General features: G+C 39.9%; 1 protein-coding gene across 4 annotated transcripts in view; it reads left to right on the top strand.

The window, feature by feature from the left end:
- The window catches only part of FMNL2 (formin like 2), a 347,713-nt gene that overhangs the window by 273,880 nt on the left and 50,193 nt on the right, over positions 1-23,640 (top strand). For all 4 annotated transcript variants that reach the window (XM_066279848.1, XM_066279851.1, XM_066279849.1 and 1 more), the window contains exon 9: positions 648-741. In XM_066279848.1, coding sequence (XP_066135945.1) covers positions 648-741 — 94 coding nt within the window. The remainder of the gene's footprint in view (positions 1-647; positions 742-23,640) is intronic.

The raw sequence follows: 23,640 nt of genomic DNA, 5'->3' as shown, positions 1-23,640 counted from the left end.
TTGAACTTTCTTGGAAAATGTGATATTTCTGACTCTAAAACCAGAGATGATATTTAACCAATGGGTTGTTTTCCAGAATATTCCCGGGTTTTCTATTGTCTTTAGCTCGCAAACAAAAAAAAACTTTTTCAGCCATATTATACTGAGTCATCTGATGATGGGACTAAAAGACTAATCTTTCCAGAATTAATTTTTATCAGTGAGCCTGACCTGTGGTGGCGCAGTGGATAAAGCCTCGACCTGGAATGCTGAGGTTGCCGGTTCAAAACCCTGGGCTTGCTCGGTCAAGGCATATATGGGAGTTGAAGCTTCCTGCTCCTCCCTCCTTCTCTCTCTCTCTCTCTCTCTCCTCTAAAATGAATAAATAAAAATTTAAAAAAAAAAATAATAATTTTTATCAGTGAGTAGTTTGTAATTTAGAGAGTTGGGAAGCATACCTTCCAGATTTGCTACTCTAGATAAATCACATATAATACAAGTAGATAAAGATTTAAATGTGTACTTTTGTCTAACTATGCCTTATTAAAAGTTTAAAAAAACATAGACAAATATTTTATTATCATATTGATCTTGGAAGCAAAGACCAGCCGATTCATCTTGTCACTTGCACTGATGTGTGGTTTTCCTTTTTCTCCTTGTTTTGACAGAACAAAAGCCCTTGTGTTAGAACTGTTGGCAGCCGTTTGTCTTGTCAGAGGCGGGCATGAAATCATTTTGTCAGCATTTGACAACTTTAAGGAGGTAGGATACTCTTTAGTTTTAAAAAGAATCCTCACACAAACATCTTATATTTGGACATCTTTGATCAGAATGATTAATCTTTGTATTCTAGGGTCTAAGAGGTAGAAGAACAGTTAACTTTCTGAGACATCACTGTCATAATGGACTTAGTCTAAATCAGGGGTCCCCAAACTACGGCCCGCAGGCTGCATGCGGCCCCCTGAGGCCATTTATCCAGCCCCCGCCACATTTCCGGAAGGGGCACCTCTTTCATTGGTGGTCAGTGAGAGGAGCATAGTTCCCATTGAAATACTGGTCAGTTTGTTGATTTAAATTTACTTGTTCTTTATTTGTATTTGTTCCCGTTTTGTTTTTTTACTTTAAAATAAGATATGTGCAGTGTGCATAGGGATTTGTTCATAGTTTTTTTTATAGTCCGGCCCTTCAATGGTCTGAGGGACAGTGAACTGGCCCCCTGTGTAAAAAGTTTGGGGACCCCTGGTCTAAATAGCTTAAATGGATGCGTTAAACATTTTTCAGTCTCTCATTTTCAAGAGAAGTTAAAAACTATTGGCAGTACTCATTTTCCTTTGGAGAATATGAAATAGCCAATTTAAAAACAGGTTTTGTTAAATGTATGTGGTTTTCATTGTGGTTGATACTTGAGCATCTACGATGAATTCTTTCATCATAGTTATTTTCCTCAAATCATTTCTCTCATTACTTTACTGGATGCTTTGAAAAACTTATCTAATAGGCACTGATTTTAGCAGTTTATAATATTAAGTAGGTGATCCTCCCACAGGAAAACAATAAACCAATGGACATGCATGGTTGAAAATGGAAATTAAATGACTACAAAATAAGAAGCAATTATACAGTGTGTCCGTAAAGTCGTGGTGCGCTTTTGACCGTCACAGGAGAGCAACAAAAGACGATAGAAATGTGAAATCTGCACCAAATAAAAGGAAAACTCTCCCAGTTTCATACCTATTCAGTGCAGTTTGATGTGGGCTCATGCACAGATTTTTTAGGGCTCCTTAGGTAGCTATCCCGTATAGCCTCTACAGACTCGTCACTGACTGATGGCCTACCAGAACGGGGTTTCTCCACCAAACTGCTGGTTTCCTTCAACTGCTTAACCCACCGAGTAATGTTATTCCTATGTGGTGGCGCTTTGTTATAAACGCGCTGATATTCACGTTGGACTTTGGTCACGGATTCAAATTTAGCGAGCCACAGAACACGCTGAACTTTCCTCTGTACCATTCACATCTCGACTGGCATGACTGTGGGCTGCTCTGCTGTATACAGGGTGTTACTATATCATCATCTGTGCATGCGCACATGCTGCCTCATTATCCTACAGAAACTGGGAGGGTTTTCCTTTTATTTGGTGCAGATTTCACATTTCTATCGTCTTTTGTTGCTTTCCTGTGACCGGTCAAAAGTGCACCATGACTTTATGGACACACTGTAGATGAATTATATGCCACTAAGGGTCTGGCCCAAGGTATCAAGGCATCAACACTGAAATAATTGCCAGTTTCCCTTAGTGGTGGTGTTGGCATTACATGGCCCAAAGGAGGGCCTATTAGTTCCCCTAGTATGTGCCTAACCTCTGAGGCTACTTTGAGGTGAGCCGTTACAAAAGTAATTGAAGACACTTGGAGCCCCAGGGGACCCTAGGACCCTCGGCCAAGTTGTGCCTTATTCTGGCTATCCTGTTCGATTCCAGATGCTTCTGGATTAAGACCCACACAGGATTAAAATCCAGATATCGGGGACTTTCAAGTTGTCTCACCTTTCCTGGAGCCTGTGGAATAGAACCCAGCTAGATTCTAGTGAGGACCTGCCATGGGCCACGGCTGTTCAGGTTCACAGAGGACGTCATTGGATTCTGTAAGAACATCTGGGAGACATATTGATATCTCCCTGTTATAGAAAAGTAAACTAAAATCCCAAATACATTGTTTGCCCATAGTCACGTAGCCAGACTAGGGACAGAGCCAAGATCAGAATTTAGTGCTTCTTATTCTGAACTTCATTCCAGGTGCTGTTCAGGCCCAGTTCTGTGTGACTCTCCTGAGGGAAGCCCAGAGTTAGACAGGGCCGTGGAGCCACCACCCCACCCTGCCTCCTGCGAGCATGTCCCATAGCAAATCTGTTTCATACTGGAAGCATTTACAGTTATCAGTGACCCTGGTTGTAATAGAGCTATATAGCGAGTATCTGATTATGCTACAGGTCACATTATGTCCTAAAATTATAATTGTATAGAACCAATATTAATTAAAGTCAGCAATTTATGAGATGAATTTTAATTTTTCTTTTACTCAGGTAAGCCAGCATGCCTTTCTTATGCATAGGAGGCACAAATACTCTCAGAATTGAGTTCTAGCTATCTTATGTCAGAATTGTATATGGCTTAGGCATTTGGGGTGTTGTACTTAGTTGGAAAAAAGTAGTCCTGCTCTAAATCTAATAACTGGCTAGTTGTGATGAGAACTAATAAATTTTGACTTCGAGTTTTTAGATCTTTAACTAAAATCTGCCTCATTTCTGTAATTATTTATGAGAAATGGTGGGTGTTTAAGTTCTCATTCTCCTTGGACAGGCGTTTACATCGACGAGAAACTATGCCGTGTGGGAGCAGGGACAGGGACAGAGCCGGTTCTCTGTGTGCCCGTGGCCTGCGTTAACCTCAAGCCGTGGTGCTTCTGTGAGCAGACCCAGCGCAGGGTTATTCTGATAGTCATGTGGACGAGGACAGGGCAGGAGCTTGTCCCTGAGAAACTTTACTCTTACGGAAAGATCACAAGAGCATCAACCTATTTACCTGTTCAATCTTAGAGTTAAAAAAGTGTTTTTGTATTGATCTTGGGGTGTTTTATTTCCCTTTTACATGTAATGCCACTCACAGCCCAGGGTCCTTTAAATACTGCCTTTTTCTCCCATCTTTCTGTGAGTGGATTTTTTTCCCCCTTAAACATCACAGGGAAGGGTGTATTCTTTAATCTTTTTAGCCAAAATGTCATTGGAATCTTCTGGGTTTCGGCTGGTTTGAGGGGCAGCTGTCCCTGACTAGGGACAGTTGTCCTGTGGTCTCAGATGCCTCTGTGAGGAGGGTTTTGGTCAGTGAGTAATACCTTTGGAGCTGCCCCTGGCAGAGAGAGCACCATGCCAGGGGCCGGGCCCAAGAGGAGTCTTTGCCTTCAAGAAGATTGTTCTTAAAACTTTTAATTCCATTTAGTAAATTAGGACTCCATTCATCTCCTTAAGACGGTTGGAGGGTAACCCTGGTTTTTACAGTGGGGAGCAGGGATTGGGGGGGTGGGGTTCAATACCAGGCATCAGTATCTATCTTTGCAAATAAAGTATCAAGCACTGGAATAGCCAGGCCCTTTGTGCTCTGATCAGTGGGTAGAGCACAGCCAGCACACTGCTGCAAAGTGGCACCAGATGCGAAAAGGCAGTTTAAAGGCCACAGATACATAGCAGGATTCCCCCCTCCATTTCTTGAGTAAATCTGTTCTGCCCTATCTGACCACTGCTCCTTAATTCCAATGTAAATTGAAGGAGGGTATCTTTTATCTCTTGATAGATTTTTATGTATGATTACATGATTTTCTCATATTTCAATTAATATTTAGAGTCCCAACTGTTGGGAAAATAGCTGTGTTAGGCTTGCTCACTTTTACTTTGCATGATTAGTGTGTGTGTAGCCTGTATAAGGCTACAGGTGCTTTCCCTTGGCCGTAGATCGCTTGCCCGCCACTGTGAAGGGCAGTTTTTCTGTTAGCTCACCCCCCGCTGTGCCAAGAGGTTTTCCCCTGCCTGGTTGCTCTGTTTTCACCCCTATGAAAATCTATACACGGGAACGGCTCCGTGCCTTCGGGCTCCAGGTCCTCTGTTGTCTGCCCAAACCTGATGTGGACCTGCCTGGCCTTGGCCTCCGGCACTACATCTGGCGTTGTGAGCAGGGTTCAGTTCAGACCAGTACGGTACTGGCATTACACCAACAAATTTGATTTTCTTCTTTTTGTTTTGTGCAAAGAATCTTGCTGCATGTCTTATAATATCTGAAATATATGTTTTAGGAAAATGGAGCACTTTCAGTGTGATGATATCTGTTGGTGGTAAGAATATTAACCCAAGGCCTTACTTTTGGTGGATGTGGAGGCTAGGATCCCAGCCCGATGTTACTAAGCACTGCAATGTATCTGATGATAAATGAGTTTTAATCACATACATTCAGATGGCAAACTTGTACCATCCATGGTTTGTGACACACCCGACAATGTGGGCATGGTAGTGAGTAGATGAAAACTAAACTGTTAACTTTTGAGCATTTGGCCTACCGGACAGGAAAAAAAGGATATTTGGAAGTAAAAGTCATTCTTTTGGTGTCTGCATTAGTTCATGGTCTTGTTTGCAAGAAGCAGAAACTGAGTTTCCCCTACAGAGGAAAGGGTTGATTCGAAGGATGTTGAGAAATGCACAGGGATGACCAGGAGTCTGGAGAAACAGATCTGGAAAGTGGGCAGGTGCTCCTCCAATGTGGCTAGACTGCTGTGCTGTCCCCTCGAGGTCTGGCCACCAAAACGCTGTTTGTGGTTCTGATCAGGCCTTTCCTTCTCTCTCAAACGGCATGGGTCACAGCTCGCAATCTGCTGGCCATAACACTACACTTACTGGTTAAGGACATCACCTGGCCCCACCAGAGAGTTATAAACACTATATTTAATCCAGTTTTCTTAAGAACCTTCTATCCAGACCTTGCTCTCCTCAACTTCTGTTGGTTTTCCTACTTTTTTCCATCATATTCTTTGAAAAAGCTGAGAAATTGCCTTTAAGTTTCCAAAACTCTGGCAAACTAACAAACAAAATGCTGTCATTTGAAATCAAAGGGGAAAGTATGAGGCCCCATAACCTCTGCAACAGAATGCCTCCTGTGACAGTCGTAATAAAACCCTCTGAGGGCTTTGAGCTCCCAGCGCTCAGGCTGCTGGGCGGCACACCTGCAATTCATCAGGATTCCACAGCGGTTTTAACTGTGTTCTCATCTGCTTCCAACATGACAGCATCTGGCTTTAACAAATCAGTCTGAGGCCTGAGTTTGGTTATTAAAGGCCCAACTCCTTCCCACTTTTGACCTTCTAGTAGAGATGGATGGAGCCTTGTGAAATGAGTCACTCAAGGCCACCAGCTCTCTTGCACACAGAGCTCTTGGCAGCGTCCATGATTATTTTTGCCTCTTGCTAGAAGGCTTCCTGAGAAAGCTGATGTGGTTTAGCTACTGGGCATCTGAAAGCACTTGTTCTACACATTATTAAGTTGATTTAAAAAAGCCTGTCAGGTTTTATTTACAGTGGACCAAATTGGGCAGGAAGGAGAGCAGACATTTTGCTGTCCTTCCAGCATCCCTTGGAGTTTAATCCCATCTAATCTAACCCCTCAAACATTTGTGGTGTAGGATTATAAAGCCAGCACAAGACCATCTGGATAATCCCTTCAGTGGTCAAATTTTCAACATGGAGGGAAGGGCATTTCTTTTTTTTTTTTTTTCAGTGTCTCATTGAACTCTGAGCAGTGTATTCTCTCAGGTCTCAGACTATCGGAGCTACAGTTCTAGAGCATGTGTGTATTTCAGCGTATCAGGCCAGGATGGGATTGAACTAATTCACTGAGCCTCTTTCCTAGCCAGCTCATCTTCCTAGAGTCAGGAAGCAAAGTTACTATAGTGATTTTTTTGGGGCTGTTCATTAACTGTTGCTGTTATTGCTTGTGCATAGTAAATTACCCCAAATGTGGTTTTATTAGGCTCACAGAGTCTGTGGGTCAGGATGTCAGGCATGGCAGGATGATTGACCCTGCTCTGTTGTGTCCTCATGAGGTCTTCCTGATTGACTAGAGGCAGGAGTTCATTTGAAGGCTTCTTGATTCATCTGTCTCATTTCTGGGCTGGGCTGACTCAAAGGCTGAGCTCCATGGAGCCTGTCAACTGCAGTGCCTTCCTGTAGCGCTCCATGGGGCTGGAGCTCCTCACAGCATGACAGCTGGCTTCCCAAAAGGAGTGAACAGGGCAGGCATCGGGAGAGCAGGCATTTAAAGGGACAGAAGTCACAACATGTGTTCTGAGCTACTCTTAGAAGTCACCAGTGTCACTTCTGCTGCATTCTGTTGGTTCCAAGTAAACCACTACAGTCAACCCAGATGAAAGGGGAGGATAATGGCCTCCCTTCTTGATGGTGGAGTGTGAGGGTCACAGTGCAGAAGAACTTGGGCTGGGGGAGACTGCTGTGGTTATTTTTGGAAAATACAACCCACCTCAATAACTTTGAGAAACACCAATGTATTTCTAGCTGTTCTTTTTTTATTTTTTTCTCTGTTCTTCACTCATCACAATACTTGGCTTCTCAGGACAGAAAGCTTTATAAACTTTTCATTGGAGGCAGCAAGGATGGTTACTATTTCCTTCAAGCCAGTGTACTGTGGGCAGACTATTTTGAGAGCTTTCTAGAGGAGAAAGGAGCTATTTACATAGGATTTCTGAGCCCATGGTAATGAACTAGTTATTTCTTTAGCATCCATGTCTTTATTGTCTAGTAAGGAAGTTGATGTTGCTGATCATTAAGGGATGAGTCATGCTCACTTACTGGAAAACATTTTTATGAGTATTGCTCGCCCCTGTGTGTTGGAAACATTGATAAACACTGGAAATGAGAAACTAAGTTATTCATAAGCCCTACCGTTAAGAGGGAGTCTTCCAGTCTAGTTACAGAAACAGATATTTTACCAGCTATACTACTAGGCTCTATAAAGGTAAGTGGCAGTGCTCTGTGAGAGGAGGAACAGCTAAGAGGCAGTAGAGGAAGGACAGGTGGAGTGGGAGCTCTCAGGGGAGGCCTTCTGTGGGAACATGTGGTTGAGCTGAGTTTAGGATGAAGAGCTTAACGGGGTATACTGGATTACTTTCTTGTCACTGCTATAACAAATTGCCACAAATTTAGTGGCTTAAAACAACACAAACTTATTAACTTACAGTTCTGTTGGTCAAACATAAGAGTCAACAGGGTGACATTCTTTTGGGGAATCCATTTCCTTGCCTTTCAGTTTCTAGAAGGTGCTTGCATTCTTTGGCTTGTGGCGCCTTCCCTGACTCTGAGCCTTTGGCCTCCTTCCTTTAATGACCATTCAGATTATATTGGGACCACCAAGGTAATCCAAAATAACCTCCTCATCTCAGGATCCTTAACTGAGTCAAAACTGCAAAGTCCCTTTTATATGTGAGGTAAATCTGCACAGGTACCAGGGATCGGGGCATGGACAGCTCTGTGGGGGCCATTATTCAGCCCGTCATACCAGGTAAAGATATCATTTTATACAAAGAAGGTGGCAACCTAATAAAGCTTCAATAACTTGAGTTCACCTTGAATTTCCAGTTTTAAAGGGAGCAGAATGTGAGAGGAGAAAAGGTAGGAAATGAATTTGGGGGCAGATCAGGAAAAAAACCACATTGTTTATTTTAGAGCTTCATATTGCCGTGTAGCTGGGGAGTAGTGGGGAGCTGTGGTAGAATATGTTCCCAATCTTCTGATTGGCTGTTTAGGTTGACTCTCTTGGTTGGTAAAGAAATGACTATTATATTTTCCTCCAAAAGTCCTTGGGCAGTGAGCTCAGCATGAGGACACTTTGACAGAGCAGAATGTGGTCGAAGTCTGAGATTTGTTTCAGAAATTTTGCCATTCATATTTCTCATTCCTTGGGCCTCCTCTTTCACAGTCATCCTCTCTCTCAGCTGCTGTGTTCATTGACTTCTAACACCTTCAGGGCTTTCCTTTGATGTGAGCCAGAGGGAGCTATAAAATAAGAACAGTAAAGAAGGAGGAAGGCCAAGAGGACAGTGGTAGCTGGGACAGAGATGACTGTGACCTGGTGAACACTTGCAGAGATGCTTTGCTTTCCAGCCTGGCTTTAATTAGACCCTACCTTCTCTCCACAAGCCGAAGTGCAGTTTTTCACAATAGAGAGCCTCGTCTTCTATTTATTCGTAACAGCGACTTAAAAAAACAACAACAGGGTGTTGCTTCCTTGTTATTTTTACTCATGTAAAAATGCCATCTCTAAAACCTGTGACCTTTGCCAGCTGTAAGACAGTTGGCATATATGCCCTTATTTCATATTTTGGGAAGTGGTGAAAGGCCTCAAGAAAAAGCAGGGAGTGCTGTGTGTTACTTTAAGACCTCATGGACTCTGAAGCAGGCTGGCCCAGTCCCTTCACCTGGAGCCTTCACTTGGGAAGTGTTTTCCTGACAGGAAGGTATCGTTATGGATGTATGTAAAGGTGATATGAAGCCCTGACTGGGAGCTGACTGCACCACTGGGGTCAGAACTCTTACGGCTTTGGCACTCTCATCACCAACTCCAAGACCCGTTAGAGTAACAGGAGTTTTCAGTTTGTAGTCAGGATCCAGTGGCCATTCTGGAGTTTATTTCTGCAGAGTGATGTTAAAGGTCTATTTTAGCATCACCTTGGTTTTTTTATCCTATGTGAAAAAACTGCTTCCCTATTCTTTTTCTCCCTCACTCCACTTGACTTGAATAGTAAGGATCTTTTTAAAAAGTCAGTATCCTGAGACTTCAGTCTATTTTAGGGTTTTTTTGTTCATTTTTTAAGTAAAAATATAAATCATTGTTTTAAAATGTAAAATAATTCTGTATTATAGATTATTTTAGTGGTTACCAAGTCCGGTAATAAGCTATGGCTATGCCCCAGACCCAGGGCCCTATTAACCATCTTATTAGATAAGCTTCTAGGTTCAAGTAGTGCTATTAAAATAGGAAAATGCTTGGCCTGACCTGTGGTGGCGCAGTGGATAAAGCGTCAACCTGGAAATGCTGATGTCGCAGATTCTAAACCCTGGGCTTGCCTGGTCAAGGCACATATGGGAGTTGATGCTTCCAGCTCCTCCCCACCTTCTCTCTGTCTCTCTCTGCCTTTCTCTCTCCTCTCTAAAATGAATAAATAAAATTAAAAAAATAATAAAATAGGGAAATACTTATGCTAGATATCTTAACAAGGAAAAGAATAAAATAAATTGTGTATGTGTCATATGTATGTATATGTGAACAGCATAAAGGTGTATTTCTCTATAGTAACAGGCCTGACAGGGAAACAAAGGAGAGGGTTTGGAGTAGCAGTGTTGCTTCGATTTTTGTGTGTGTTTATTTCTGTTGCTGATATTTGGGTTGTAACATTATGCCTCACATGCTAAATATTCCTATTATGTAGGGTTAGATTTTTCCTTCTAGTAGCATTGTTTTTTTTTAAGATTTTATTTATTGATTTTACAGAGGGAGCAGGTAAGTAGAGTTGCTTCACTTTAGTTGTTCATTGCTTACTTGATGCTTATTGTATGTGCCTTGACCAGGCAAGCCCGGGGTTTCGAACCAGAGACCTTAGCATTCCATGTCAGTGCGTTACCTGCTGTGCCACCACAGGTCAGGCTCTACTGGCATTTCATATGCCTAGCTTTCTCTTGTTTTTTTCTAAAGATCCTCTGTTATCTTTGTGTAATGTGTCTCCAAAAATAAAGACTCTGACCATTGCTACCTTCTCTTCAGAATTATTAAAATCAAAATTCTTTGCAGCTTCTGAGGAGTGGGGTGGGCAAATATATTTCTCACCATGGAAAAAGCACTGCTCTAAGATCAGGAGAGTCTCACAGAAAATAAAAGATACAATTTTTGCCCCAGAAAAGTTTCTATCGCCTTGAGAAAGACAGGACTGACTTTAATAGATATTTAGTTAAGGACCAAATGTCAGAGTTAACAAGAAGAAGACAGTAATTCAAAACTTTAAGAATTGTGCTTATATTTATATTTTTATTCCCTATTATAATTTAAACAAAGTTTTAGGTGTTATTACCAATGAATATGTTTATTGAGCTTGATTTCCTCTGTGAGTCAAGTTCAGATTTCATTTGAATTTTAAATACATAAGCACATTTTTATTTATTTGGGCTTCATAGTCAATACATAAGGGTTTTGTTTGGTCGGTTTATTTTAAACTAGAAAACAATCATCTTCAGAAAGAAAATATGAGCAGAGTATGAATCTGTTTTATTTTAGGTTGTCAACATTAGACAGTAAATTTGTTATGTCATGTGTACAGAAAAGGCTTATGCATATATATAGAAATAGTAAGGCTACCATTATTGTTTGCTGACAGGGTATAATTTGTGAACAGGGTAGTAAATATTACTCTAATTCTGAGATCTATCCTCTCAAGTAGGCGTAAGGAAAGAGAGACTCCTAGTAAATAGGCCTACTGACATTATTAGTAAATGGCACCCTTGGGGTTTTTACACAGGTCCATTTAACTGTAAGGCTCATAGTCAATGTTATCACATACTAAACACTCTCTATACATGTTCCATGCACACCTTCAATTTTCTACCAAAAATCAGACCAATTGGGACATTTATAGATAGGGTAGATTATTGGATTGTTTGAAGTTATTAGTAAAGTTTAGGACAAACTGCAGTTTTTCAAGGCCCAATGAAAGAGGATAGGTCCTGCATGATATTATAAAGGAAGGAAGAGACTTGATTTGGTTGGGGAGGAAATTCTGGGAACAGAAGAAGTAATTGGCATGAGATCTGTCTGGGTGCAGGATAAGTCAGAATAAATGTGCTAGTTGACAAGGAAAACATCTGATTGGGACCCACATTACAGAATAAAGAGTGACATGAGGCAAGCATGATTAACCTGCTAAGAAAGTAATAGTGGAGAGATTTGAAACCACTGATTAAAAAAATCTCAGTTGAAAGATAGATGAGGGGGCCCTGGCCGGTTGGCTCAGCGGTAGAGCGTCGGCCTAGCGTGCGGAGGACCCGGGTTCGATTCCCGGCCAGGGCACACAGGAGAAGCGCCCATTTGCTTCTCCACCCCTCCGCCGCGCTTTCCTCTCTGTCTCTTTCTTCCCCTCCCGCAGCCAAGGCTCCAATGGAGCAGAGATGGCCCGGGCGCTGGGGATGGCTCTGTGGCCTCTGCCTCAGGCGCTAGAGTGGCTCTGGTCGCAACACGGTGACGCCCAGGATGGGCAGAGCATCGCCCCCTGGTGGGCAGAGCTTCGCCCCTGGTGGGCGTGCCGGGTGGATCCCGGTCGGGCGCATGCGGGAGTCTGTCTGACTGTCTCTCCCTGTTTCCAGCTTCAGAAAAATGAAAAAAAAAAAAAAAGAAAAAAAAAGAAAAGAAAGATAGATGAGGGAAAAGAAAAAAGAAAATGGAAGCAACTAATGGTTTATAAAGTACTTTGCAGTTTATAAAGTGCTTTTATAAATGTTCCACTTGATTCTGTGGAAATCTAAGAAAGACACTTAATATAATTATAATAAATTTATGCTCTTCATAAAATACATTGGAGGAAAGAGATGCTGGAGTTTAGAAGATATCTATTTCAGGTGTTAAATGACTGGGCCGTGGGCCAAGTTAGTGGGCATAACAATGAATATGAATCTACAAAGTTGAAGAAAAGTCAGCAAAAGATGGACAATCCACTGAATGTGGGGATGAAGATCAGAGAACAAGAATCTACTCAAATAGCACACATTTAATTAGAAAGAAAGTAGCAAACAAATGACAGAAACAAAAAGAGAAGAACCAAACAAGACACAGAGCTACCAGAAAACAAAACATAAAGTGGCTATAGGAAATCCTCAGGTGTCAATAATTACATTAAATGTAAATGGACTGAACTCACGAATAAAGACATACAGAGTAGCAGATTGGATCAAAAAGCAAAACCCGACCATATGCTGCCTTCAAGAGACTCATCTAAGCTGCAAGGACAAAAGTAGATTCCAGGTAAAAGGTTGGAATACAATTCTCCAAGAAAATAATATACAAAAGCAGGTGTAGCCATACTCATGTGACAATGCTGACTTCAGAAAAATAAAGGTAACCAAGAAAAAGATGGACATTTCATAATGATAAAAGGGACATTGTATCAAGAAGACATAACACTTCTTAATATATATGCATCGAACCAGGGAGCACCAAAATATACAAGACATCTACTAAATGATCTAAAAATAGAAGCAGCCAAACACATGATCATTCTTGGAGATCTCAACACACCTTTGATGGCTTTAGATAGATCATCCAAAGAGAAAATCAGTAAAGAAATATCAGCTTTAAACAACACTCTGGACATAATAGACAGTTATAGGACATTTCATCTGCAAATGTCAGATTATACATTCTTCTCCAGTGTGCATGGAACATTCTCAAGGATAGACCAAATATTGGGCCACAAAACTAACATTGAAAAATTCAGGAAGATTGAGATTATACCAAATGTATTTTCTGATCATAAGGCTTTGAAATTAGAATTCAACTGTAAAAACAAAGTAAAGAAACCCACAAAAAAGTGGAAATTAAACAACATACTTCTAACAAATGACTGGGTCAAAGAAGATATAAAAGCAGAGATCAAAAGATATATGCAGACAAATGAAAATAACACGACATATCAAAATTGCTGGGATGCAGTGAAAGCAGTAATAAAAGATGGATGGTTATATCATTACAGGCTTATATTAAGAAACGAGAGATCCCAAGCAAACAACCTAACATCATACCTTAAGGAACTAGAGAAAGAAGAACAAAGGTAACCTAAAGTCAGCAGAAGAAATTAAATAGTAAAAATTAGAGCAGAACTAAATGAAATAGAGAACAAAAAAAAGTGTAGAAAAAATTAATACAACAAAGTGCTGGTTCTTTGAAAAGATCAATAAAATCAACAAACCACTGGCTAGATTCACTAGTAAAAAAGAGGAAAGACTCATATAAACAAAATCCAAAATGAAAGAGGAGAAATTACCATAAACATCATAGATATACAAAGGATCATAATAGAATATTATGAAAGATTATATGCCACCAAGAGGAAATGGATAAATTCCTACAACTATATAATCTTCTTAGACTGCGTCACGAAGAAGTGGAAAATCTAAATGGACCTATAAGGAGAAAGGACACAGAAATAACTATCAAAAACCTCCCCCAAAACAAAATCCAGGACCAGACGGTTATACTGGTGAATTCTACCAATCATTCAAAGAAGATTTGGTACCTATCCTTTTCAAAGTCTTTGAAAAAATAGAAGAAGAAGCAATACTCTTCATACCAAAACCTGGCAAAGACAAAACAAAGAAAACTACAAACCAATATCTCTAATGAATACAGATGCAAAAATCTTAAACAAAATACTAGCAAATCAAATACAATAACACATTAAGAAAATAATACATCACAATCTAGTGGGATTCATTCCAGGAGCACAAAGATGGTTCAACATATGGAAATTGATCAGCATAATATATCACATCAACAAAACAAAGAACAAAAACCATATGATCCTATCAATAGATGCAGAAAAGTCATTCGATAAGATACAACATCCTTTTATGTTTAAAACACTCAATAAAATTGAAATAGAAGGAAACTGCCTTAACATAATAAAGACCATGTATGACAACCCATCAGCTAATATCATACTAAATGGTGAAAAAAATGAAGGCTTTTCCTCTAAAATTAGGAAGAAGGCAAGGTTGCCCACTCTCACCACTCTTATTCACCATAGTTCTGAAAGTTTTAGCTAGAGCAGTCAGGCAAGAGAAATAAATAAGAGGCATCCATATTGGGAAAGAAGAAGTAAAGGTATCACTTCTTTCAGTTGACATGATCCTGTATATAGAAAACCCCCAAGACTCCACCAAAAAACTATTAGAAACAAGAAACCAATACAGTAAAGTTTCAGGATACAAAATCAGTATACAAATGTCCACTTCTTTCCTGTACACCAATGATAAAACATCAGAAAATGAACTGAAAAAAAAATTCCTTTTACAGTTGCAACAACAAAAAAATCAAACAAACCTAGGAATAAACTTAACAAAGGATGTGAAGTGAAGGCCCTATATATGGAAAACTATAAAACATTATTGAAAGAAATAGAAAACAACACAGTGAAGTGGAAATATATTCCATGTTCATGGATTGGAAGAATCAAGTTAAAATGGCCATATTATTCAAAGCAGTATACAAATTAAATGCAATCTTCATCAAAATCCCAATGTCATTTTTTAAAGAAATAGAACAAAAAGTTGCCAGGTTTTTATGGAGCCATGAAAGACTCCAAATAGCCAAAGCAATCCTGAGGAAAAAGAACGAAGCCAGAGATAACACACTGCCTGACTTCAAATTATACTACAGAGCCACAATAATAAAAACAGCATGGTATTGGCAGAAAAACAGACACACAGAACAATGGAACAGAATCAAGAGCCCAGAAATGAAACCACATATATAAGGCCAAAACATCTTTGATAAAGTAGTCAAAAACACACACTGGAGAAAAGAAAGCTTCTTCAATAAATGGTGCTGGGAAAATTGGAAAGCCACATGCAAAAGAATGAAACTTGACTACAGTTTGTCCCCGTGCACAGAAATTAATTCAGAATAGATCAAAGACCTAAACATAAAATCTGAAACAGTAAATTATATAGAGGAAAACATAGGTACTAAGCTCATAGACCTTGGCCATAGAGAATAATTTATGAATTTGATCCTAAAGGCAAGGGAAATAAAGGCAAAAATAAATTAATGGGATTATACCAAACTAAAAAGCTTCTGCACAGCAAAAGAAACTGACAACAAAACAAATAGGCAGCCAACTAAATGGGAGATGATCTTTGCAAATAACAGTTTGGATAAGGGGTTGTTAATATCCAAAATATATAAAGAACTCACAAAGCTCAGCAACAAACAAGCAAACAACCTAATTAAAAAATGGGGAAAGGAGCTGAACAGAGACTTCTCCCAAGAGCACATACAGCTGGCCAACAGATAAATGAAAAGATGTTCATCTTCGCTAGATATTGAAGAAATGCAAATCAAAACTATAATGAATACCACCTTACACCTGTTAGATTAGCTATTATCAACAGGACAGGTAATAGCAAGTGTTGAAGAGGCTGTGGAGAAAAACGAACCCTCATTCACTGTTGATGGGAATGTAAAGTAGTACAAACATTATGAAAGAAAGTATGGTGGTTCCTCAAAAAAATGAAGAATAGAACTACCTTATGACCCAGCAATCCCTCTACTGAGTATATACCCCCAAAACTCAAAAAGATTGGTACATAAAGACACATGCACCCCCATGTTCATCACAGCATTGTTCACAGTGGCCAAGACATGGAAATAACCCAAGTGTCCCTTGATAGAGGATTGATTAAAGACAATGTGGTAGCCTGACCTGTGGTGGTGCAATGGGTAAAGTGTCGACCTGGAACACTGAGGTCTCCAGTTCAAAACCCCCAGGCTTGCCTGGTCAAGGCACAAATGGTAGTTGATGCTGCTCCTCCCCCCTTTCTCTCTCTCTCTCTGTCTCTCTAAAATGAATAAATAAAGACAACGTGGTACATATCTATATACAATGGAATACTACTCAGCCATAAGAAATAATGACATAGTCATTCATGACAACATATTTGTTAACATGGATGGACCTTGATAACATTATACTGAGTGAAATAAGTAAATCAGAAAAAGCTAAGAACTATGATTTCACACACAGGTGGGATATAAAACTGAGACTCATGGACATAGATAAAAATGAAGTGGTTACCAGGGGGAAGGGGTCATGGAGAAGGAGGATACGGGGTGGGGGCGAAGGGAAGGGTGTAAAGATGGACAGGTATAAGGTGATGGAAAATGATTTGACTTTGGGTAATGGGTATACAACATAATCAGTTCAAATGCTATAGAAATGTTTAACTGAAGCCTGTGTACACTTATTGATCAATGTCACCATGTTAATTTTCTAAAAATTAAAAATTTTTTTTTAAAAAAAGCACAACCATGATGAATGAATATGATCTGGGATTTTTTTTTTCAGTTGAAGAGAATATGCTTTGTTCTTATTAAATTAATAATTTTTTAAGTGATGGTAAAGTGCCCAACATCAGATTTTTAGTTCTGAAGACCATGAATGAGAGAACAGGCTTAAACAGAGGTGACTTGGGATTTTGTGTGTGTGTGCATGTTTGTGTATGTGTGTGATCCAAATAGAGAAGGTGATTATAACTAAGGAGGTGAACTCACAGGGGTGCTGGTCTATAAGAAGCATAAGGAGCCAAGCTAGAATGTGCTGGAAGGATGCTCAGAAGAGACCAGCACACAACACAAACAAGTCTGGAGGATGGACATCCCAGGATGGTCTGCTACTTCGTGTGCGAGTTTCTGCTTTAGGTGACAAGTTAATCAATGATCTCTCTATTCCTTTCAAACCTACACTTTTCTGTTTCTAGATAAAATTTTGTCTATGCATGCCTGAGTGTGTGCTATGTATTATGCATATATATTCAAATAGTTCCTTGTGGAAAGGGTTAAGTGCTTCTTTTACTGTTAGATAAAAGCAAGGTACCTAAATAATAGAATGATAGGCACATAAATTTACAAACAAGACAAAAAGTAACATTTCCAAGGCCAGTTGGTAGGATAGTAACAAGCTTAAAATAAAAATAAATCACTTTGCTTTTAGACTATATAGTGTCCTTAGTCCCTCCTTCCCTTTAATAGTCACCTGGAAATGGCTGTATCAGTCTCTAAACCCAAGTATCATTTTAAAATCTGTATTATGTCAAAGGAGCTTGCTGCTTCCACAACTGGAAAGCAAGCTGGTTGTGCTGGGCACACTGTTGGTACCTGCCACTTGTAAGGGCCTGTCTGTGAGTGTGTCCCTGACTTGAGCAGTGTCTGCAGACTGAGCTATCGAGTCATTATTGAGGTTGTTCATCTCTTGGCTCCTCTGTCATACTCAGACCCCAGTCCATTCTGCTCACTGTAGTTCAGTGCCATTCTTTTCTCCATTCACCACCGCGGTGCATGTGGCTCCAGCCTAGCTCCTGCATTCTGTGTATCAGTCTGCCAAGGATATAGAGCCATACTTCGTTTTCATTCACAACAATTGAGTGAAATACACAGTAGAACAGCGGTTCTCAACCTGTGGGTCGTGACCCCAGCAGGGGTCGAAAGACCAAAACACAGGGGTTGCCTAAAGCCATCAGAAAATACATATTTCTGGTGGCTTTAGCCTCTGAGAAGCCGTGCTATCGTCTGCAGCAGCGTTATTCAGCTTGTACGCACGCCATTATGGACATGCCTTCCAAACTGAATGCCTGCGGTCATGCGCAGACGTGATTGCATGATCCGTCTGGGGCCTAAGGGGCGGGGGAAGCGGGGGGTGGGGTGGGGGGGGGACGCTCCACAGTTCATAGCAGCGCATTACGTGTGTCCGGCGCTTGCTGACGTCATCAGTGGGCGGGTGCAGCAAGTGCAGGAGGACAGAATCCTAGGAGGCAGAGAGGCAAGAGGCGGAGAGCCAAGAGAGCCTGCGAGACAGCCTGCTGGTTAATGTAAAAACAGTACACACACCATACACACAATACTGTGTAAGTGTAAGGTGCTTTGTGTGTAATCATTACACAGTACACAAAGCAGCTTACACTTATACAAAGCACCATACATTTACACAGTGTGAACTACATCGGTCTTATACTATAAGAGACCACTATAAGATGTAGTTCACACTGTTCCCCAATGTATAATTATCTCCCACTATTTTCCCATATTCTGAATGAGGAAACTGCTGAAATCAGCTTTTTCCGGCATTGAATCCGCCTCCTATTGATTTCATTGGGAGTGCAGCAGATTTTGTGGAAGAGAGCTCCCGAGAATCTCGGGTTACCACACAATCTGCCACAGCCTCCTTTTGATTTAAATAAGAGGTGGAGAAATGACAGTTTTCAACACATTTCTTCCTCTCCTATTCAAGTCAACGGGAGGCCGCAGCAGATTCCGCTCAAATATAGAGCATGTTGCTTAATTTTTTCCACGCTAGAACTTTTCCTAGAGCAGAAAAATTCCAAAGGTGGAATCCGCCACCCCCAATAGACTGAAAGAGGCCTCATACTGAGGAATCTGCTGTGCGGATTCTGCAGTGTAAAAGATCTGCCTCCTATAGAAGTAAGTCTATTGGGGATGGTGGATTCCACCTTTGGAATTTTTCTGCTCTAGGAAAAGTTCTAGCTTGGAAAAAATTAAGCAACATGCTCTATATTTGAGCGGAATCTGCTGCGGCCTCCCGTTGACTTGAATAAGAGAGGAAGAAATGTGAAGGAACTGCATTTCTGCCGTACAGGGGATTTCCCTTCTGCGGAATCCACGGGTCTCCCATTGAAGTAAATGAGATGTGGATTCCACCACAGAAACTGCTGCTTTATAGTGTGAAAGAGCCCTGAAAGATACCATGCTGTGCAGAAACTGCAGTGTATCCTATGACGTAGTTCACACTGTTCTATATAGAAAACTTGCTGCTAATCTGGAAAAAACATCCATTAGTTAAGCAGTTATTTACGGGATGGTAGCCCCAATACACTAGGTAAGGAGGTCCATTAGTAATAAATATTTCTCAATATATAATTAAATATTTTTGTGATTAATCACTGTTTAAATTGTTTGATTTGTAGCAATGAGAATACATAATGCATATCAGGTATTTACATTCCGAATCATAACTGTAGCAAAATTACAGTTATGAAGTAGCCACCAAAATTATTTTTTGGTTTGGGGTCACCGCAACATGAGGAACTGTATTGTGGGGTCACGGCATTAGAAAGGTTGAGAACCACTGCAGTAGAAGAAAATGAGCTGGGCCCTCGAATAGAACTTTTCTCCTCAGCTCTGCGTCACTGGAGAGTGGGGACAGCCAATCATGGTAACATGAGCTATAGCTGTGTTTTGTTTCAGCAGTTTGGTTTTGGTTGTGGAAATTGAGGGCTCTTTTCCACCAGTAAATGTACTGGCAACACATGTGGTTTCCCAATTTATTGGTACCACCACTAAGAACAGCACTGAATTTTCCACTTTGAAGTATTTTCCAGGAACAGATATAAAACTAGGAGATGGTGTACTCTATGTGGTAGGTATCAAGGACATGTTCAGTCCATTCATAAAAGATTAAATCATCATTTTGTTTGCGTATTTATTGGATGTTACAGCATGTCAGATGTTCCAAGATATACTAGTTGTTTACTTGGGTGAATTCACTGAATCTGATTCTCCCTAAACTTTGGGGAACATGTATCCTGTAGACCACGTGGGAGAGAACTGTTTCTGTATTTCTCTCATGTTTTTGCTTGGAATCTAATGTACACTTGGTTTTAAGAAAATAATATCTAGCCTTGTAATGAGCTTTCCTATGACAGAGGGGGCACATCCCAGAGACAGCCAGAGAACAGGGCCTGCTGCTGTCCAGCCTGAGGAACAGAGGAACAGAAGAGAGGTCTTTTTCTCTTTTTTCCTTTTTTTCCCTACCTTGTAAATTGATGGAGGCTTCTATCTGTGGGAAAACTGACCTGTCTCTGAGTGGTGTGACTCATCTTCATGAGGAGACAGCAGAGGTAGTTGCTCTTTGTGCGCTGTGGTTGACTCTTCAACAAGCTTGCAAGCAGTTTTACTGCTAGAAATTCACTTATTTGCTTCTTCAAGTTTTGAGTGTTAAGAATTTGCCATCTTTGTAGTATAAAGCGGTAATTCTCTAATCTAGTAGTCCTCAAACCTTTGGCCTCAGGACCAGTTTTCAGTCTTAAAAATAACCCAGGTAGGTACCCCCACCCCAAAGTTTTTGTTTATGCAAGTCATGTATTGGTATTTACCATAATAGAAAGTAAAACAAAATTTTGATAAACTTATTTCATTAAAAATAACATAATAAACTCATTGCATGTTAATGTTAACCATTTTTTAATAAAAATTACCTATTTTCTAAAAGTAAAAATAAAAAAATCACTGGGAATACTGGCTCTGTTACCTTTGGCTGCCATAACAAAACACCGTGCACTGGATACCTTAAACAACAGAAATTTATTTTTTCCTAGTTCTGGGGCTGATGGTTGGGTTCTCTCCCAGGCTCTCAGATGGCCACCTTCTCACTGTACTCAAGTGGCCCTTCCTCTGGACACGTGTGTGTGTAGAAATAGGTCCCTCTTTCTCTTCTTTCTTTTTTAAATTGAATTTATTGGGGTGACATTGGTTATTAAAATTATGAGTTTCAGGGGCTGTCTTTTTCTTCTTAAAAGGCCACCAATCCCATTGGTAAGAATCCAACCGTATGACTTCATTTAGCATTATTACCTCCTGAAAGCCCTATTTCCGAATTCAGTTAAATTGAAGATTAGAGTTTTAACACGGAAATTTTGTGGAGACACAGTTTAGTTCATAACAGTGACATCATGTTATTTTTTATATGTCATTAGAAGTCTAGCTTAATATAAGATAGCTGCATGCTCATGTCTGCTTCTGCATTTGGTCATTTGTGTTGCTTTGGCTGAAGTAGTTACAGTCCAGTTCCACACAAGTATGCAGATGAAAAGGAAGTACTTTAACAGCACTTCCTTTTTTAGGTAATATGGATGTTCTTTTTTGATGCTATATTATATATACTAATGCAGAGCAGGCAGTTTCTTAAAGGTTAGTTGCAAAGTGAAATCTAAAACCATATTAATAAACTTCTTGTATTCTGTTACATTAAAATGGACTTGTCTATCTTGTACCTTGAATGAAGGCATAATTTTATAACACACATTGATCACTTGAAAAATATTGATTCACCAATGTATCCAGATAATCTAAATATTGCCACATTTCATAATGCAGTATTTTAAAAAATCACATTCAGTATTTTAAAAAATCACCAATGTCATCAGAATAATCTTTAAATATGGACAAGCTCTCAAGTTCACGGTGGATACAAATTTTCCAAAATTTTCATTTTTGCTTGAAAGCTCAATATTTATCATTGAAAACAAATATTGTCAATAGTTTTCCTTAAAGTAAAAGTTTCATCTCTTCGCTTTAAAAAAACCCCGCCAAATATACAGATGTTTGAATATGTATTTCGCCAGGGATTTTTTTAAATAAGTATGATGCCTGACCTGTGGTGGTGCAGTGGGATAAAGCGTCGACCTGGAAATGCTGAGGTCGCCGGTTCGAAACTCTGGGCTTGCCTGGTCAAGGCACATATGGGAGTTGATGCTTCCAGCTCCTCCCCCCTTCTCTCTCTCTCTGTCTCCTCTCTCTCTCTCTCTCTCTCTCTCTCTCCCTCTCCTCTCTAAAATGAATAAATAAAAAAATAAAAATAAATAAAATAAGTATGAAAAAGTGGCTAGTTTATCTTGCAACTACAATAATGCTAGACAGAAGTGCTAGTCCTTGTGGTAATGTATGTTAATATGCAGGAAAAGTGCTTTATGCAGGCTTCCCATTTCATCATATAGAATATTAAAAACATGTGTATTCAAATGCTGAGTTTAAATAAAATTAAAATTTTTATTGCATCATCAAAGGTATTTTTGAATAAAACCTGTTTTATTGTTTGTTTTTTAATGTGTGGCTATGAGGAATATAGTGATTACTGGTGTAATTGGCGTCACTGCCTTGACTTGTGCTAAGACACCAGCAGTTTCACTCACCCACCATTGCTTTTGTACCACCAATGCAAATGTCAGCTCTGTGGAAAGGCTGGCAACATCTAAGTATTATTATAAAAATAGTTTTGATCTCACAGATTCTGTAAAAGGGCCTCAGGGCCCTCGGTGTTTGAGGACCACACTTTAAGAACTGCTGCCCTAATTCATTGTCTGCTGTCACCTCGGGCTGAGTGGCAGTGGTTCTAGGAAGTAGAACAAGGCCGTATTGGTTAGACCCACTGTTTGAGCAAAGCACAGGAGAAAGTAGAGGAAATGTGAACTGAAAAAAGAGAGCGGTGGACAAACTTCAGGCATCTGTCTATTGTGGACCGAGATCTTTGATCTCACAAAGAGTACTTGTCTTCAAGGGCTCTGATTCATAGCACATCTTTGTTCAATTTAATTTGATTTGTTGTGATTCAGGCATGAGACGAGCATGGGTTGACTTCTGTCCCCTGAGCAGGTCCCAAGTTCTGTTGTTGAAAATGCCACAGGATGTAAACAGCTCCTAATGGATGTTATTGTTATAGTTTGGTGAACATGCGATGACCACCACAGTTGTGTCATTGGGTCCTGTCTTTTTGCCTTGCTTGACCAAATTAGTATATTCAAAGGATGAAGCCATGAGTAGAAATGAATGAAATAATATTATTAGGCCTTCTACTTTGAAGGGGACTGACTGGGAAGGTGTCCCAGATATGCCTGAAGGCCTTTATTATTTAATTCTCTGGTAGCTATTTAAATGCCAGTTTCTCTTAAAGAATGAGAAGGGACTTTGGTTTTCCTGAAAGAGTAGAAGCCTTGAAAGAATCTGTATGTGTCCTTACTGATGACCAAGAGATGTGAGTCTTGCATTGAAGCCAGAGCAATTAAAGTCATATATTAGGAATAGGTCTGAAAGATATTATTTACGAAGAATTGTATTGTGGAGCCGTATGCTCTAGAATTTATTGATGGTCATCTTTTTTTCAGGGGAGTGATAAAAATGCATTTCTCATTTAAGGTGTGGTGTGTCAACAAGTCATACTTTGGGGATTTCACTAGCCCTTTGCTTCTACATTAGGATTTCTTATTCAGTACAGCAAAATATGTGCACAGAAAGTAAAACAGTCATCTGGATGCTTTGTATGCCTGGTGCCAAACATCTGGATACTTGGAAACATCTGGAAAAGTGACTGGTGTTTTCAAAGGATGTTTAACATTATGTGGATGAAACCTCTGGCTCATAATAAGATAACCAGTCCAAAATTGATACAAATATTTTATTAATTTATGAGGAAAGAGAGTTGGATTGTAGATTGTAGAACACACTCAGCTC

This window comes from Saccopteryx bilineata, chromosome 5, assembly GCF_036850765.1.
Source record: "Saccopteryx bilineata isolate mSacBil1 chromosome 5, mSacBil1_pri_phased_curated, whole genome shotgun sequence".
NCBI lineage: Eukaryota > Metazoa > Chordata > Mammalia > Chiroptera > Emballonuridae > Saccopteryx > Saccopteryx bilineata.
This window is presented reverse-complemented; position numbering and strand designations above follow the sequence as displayed.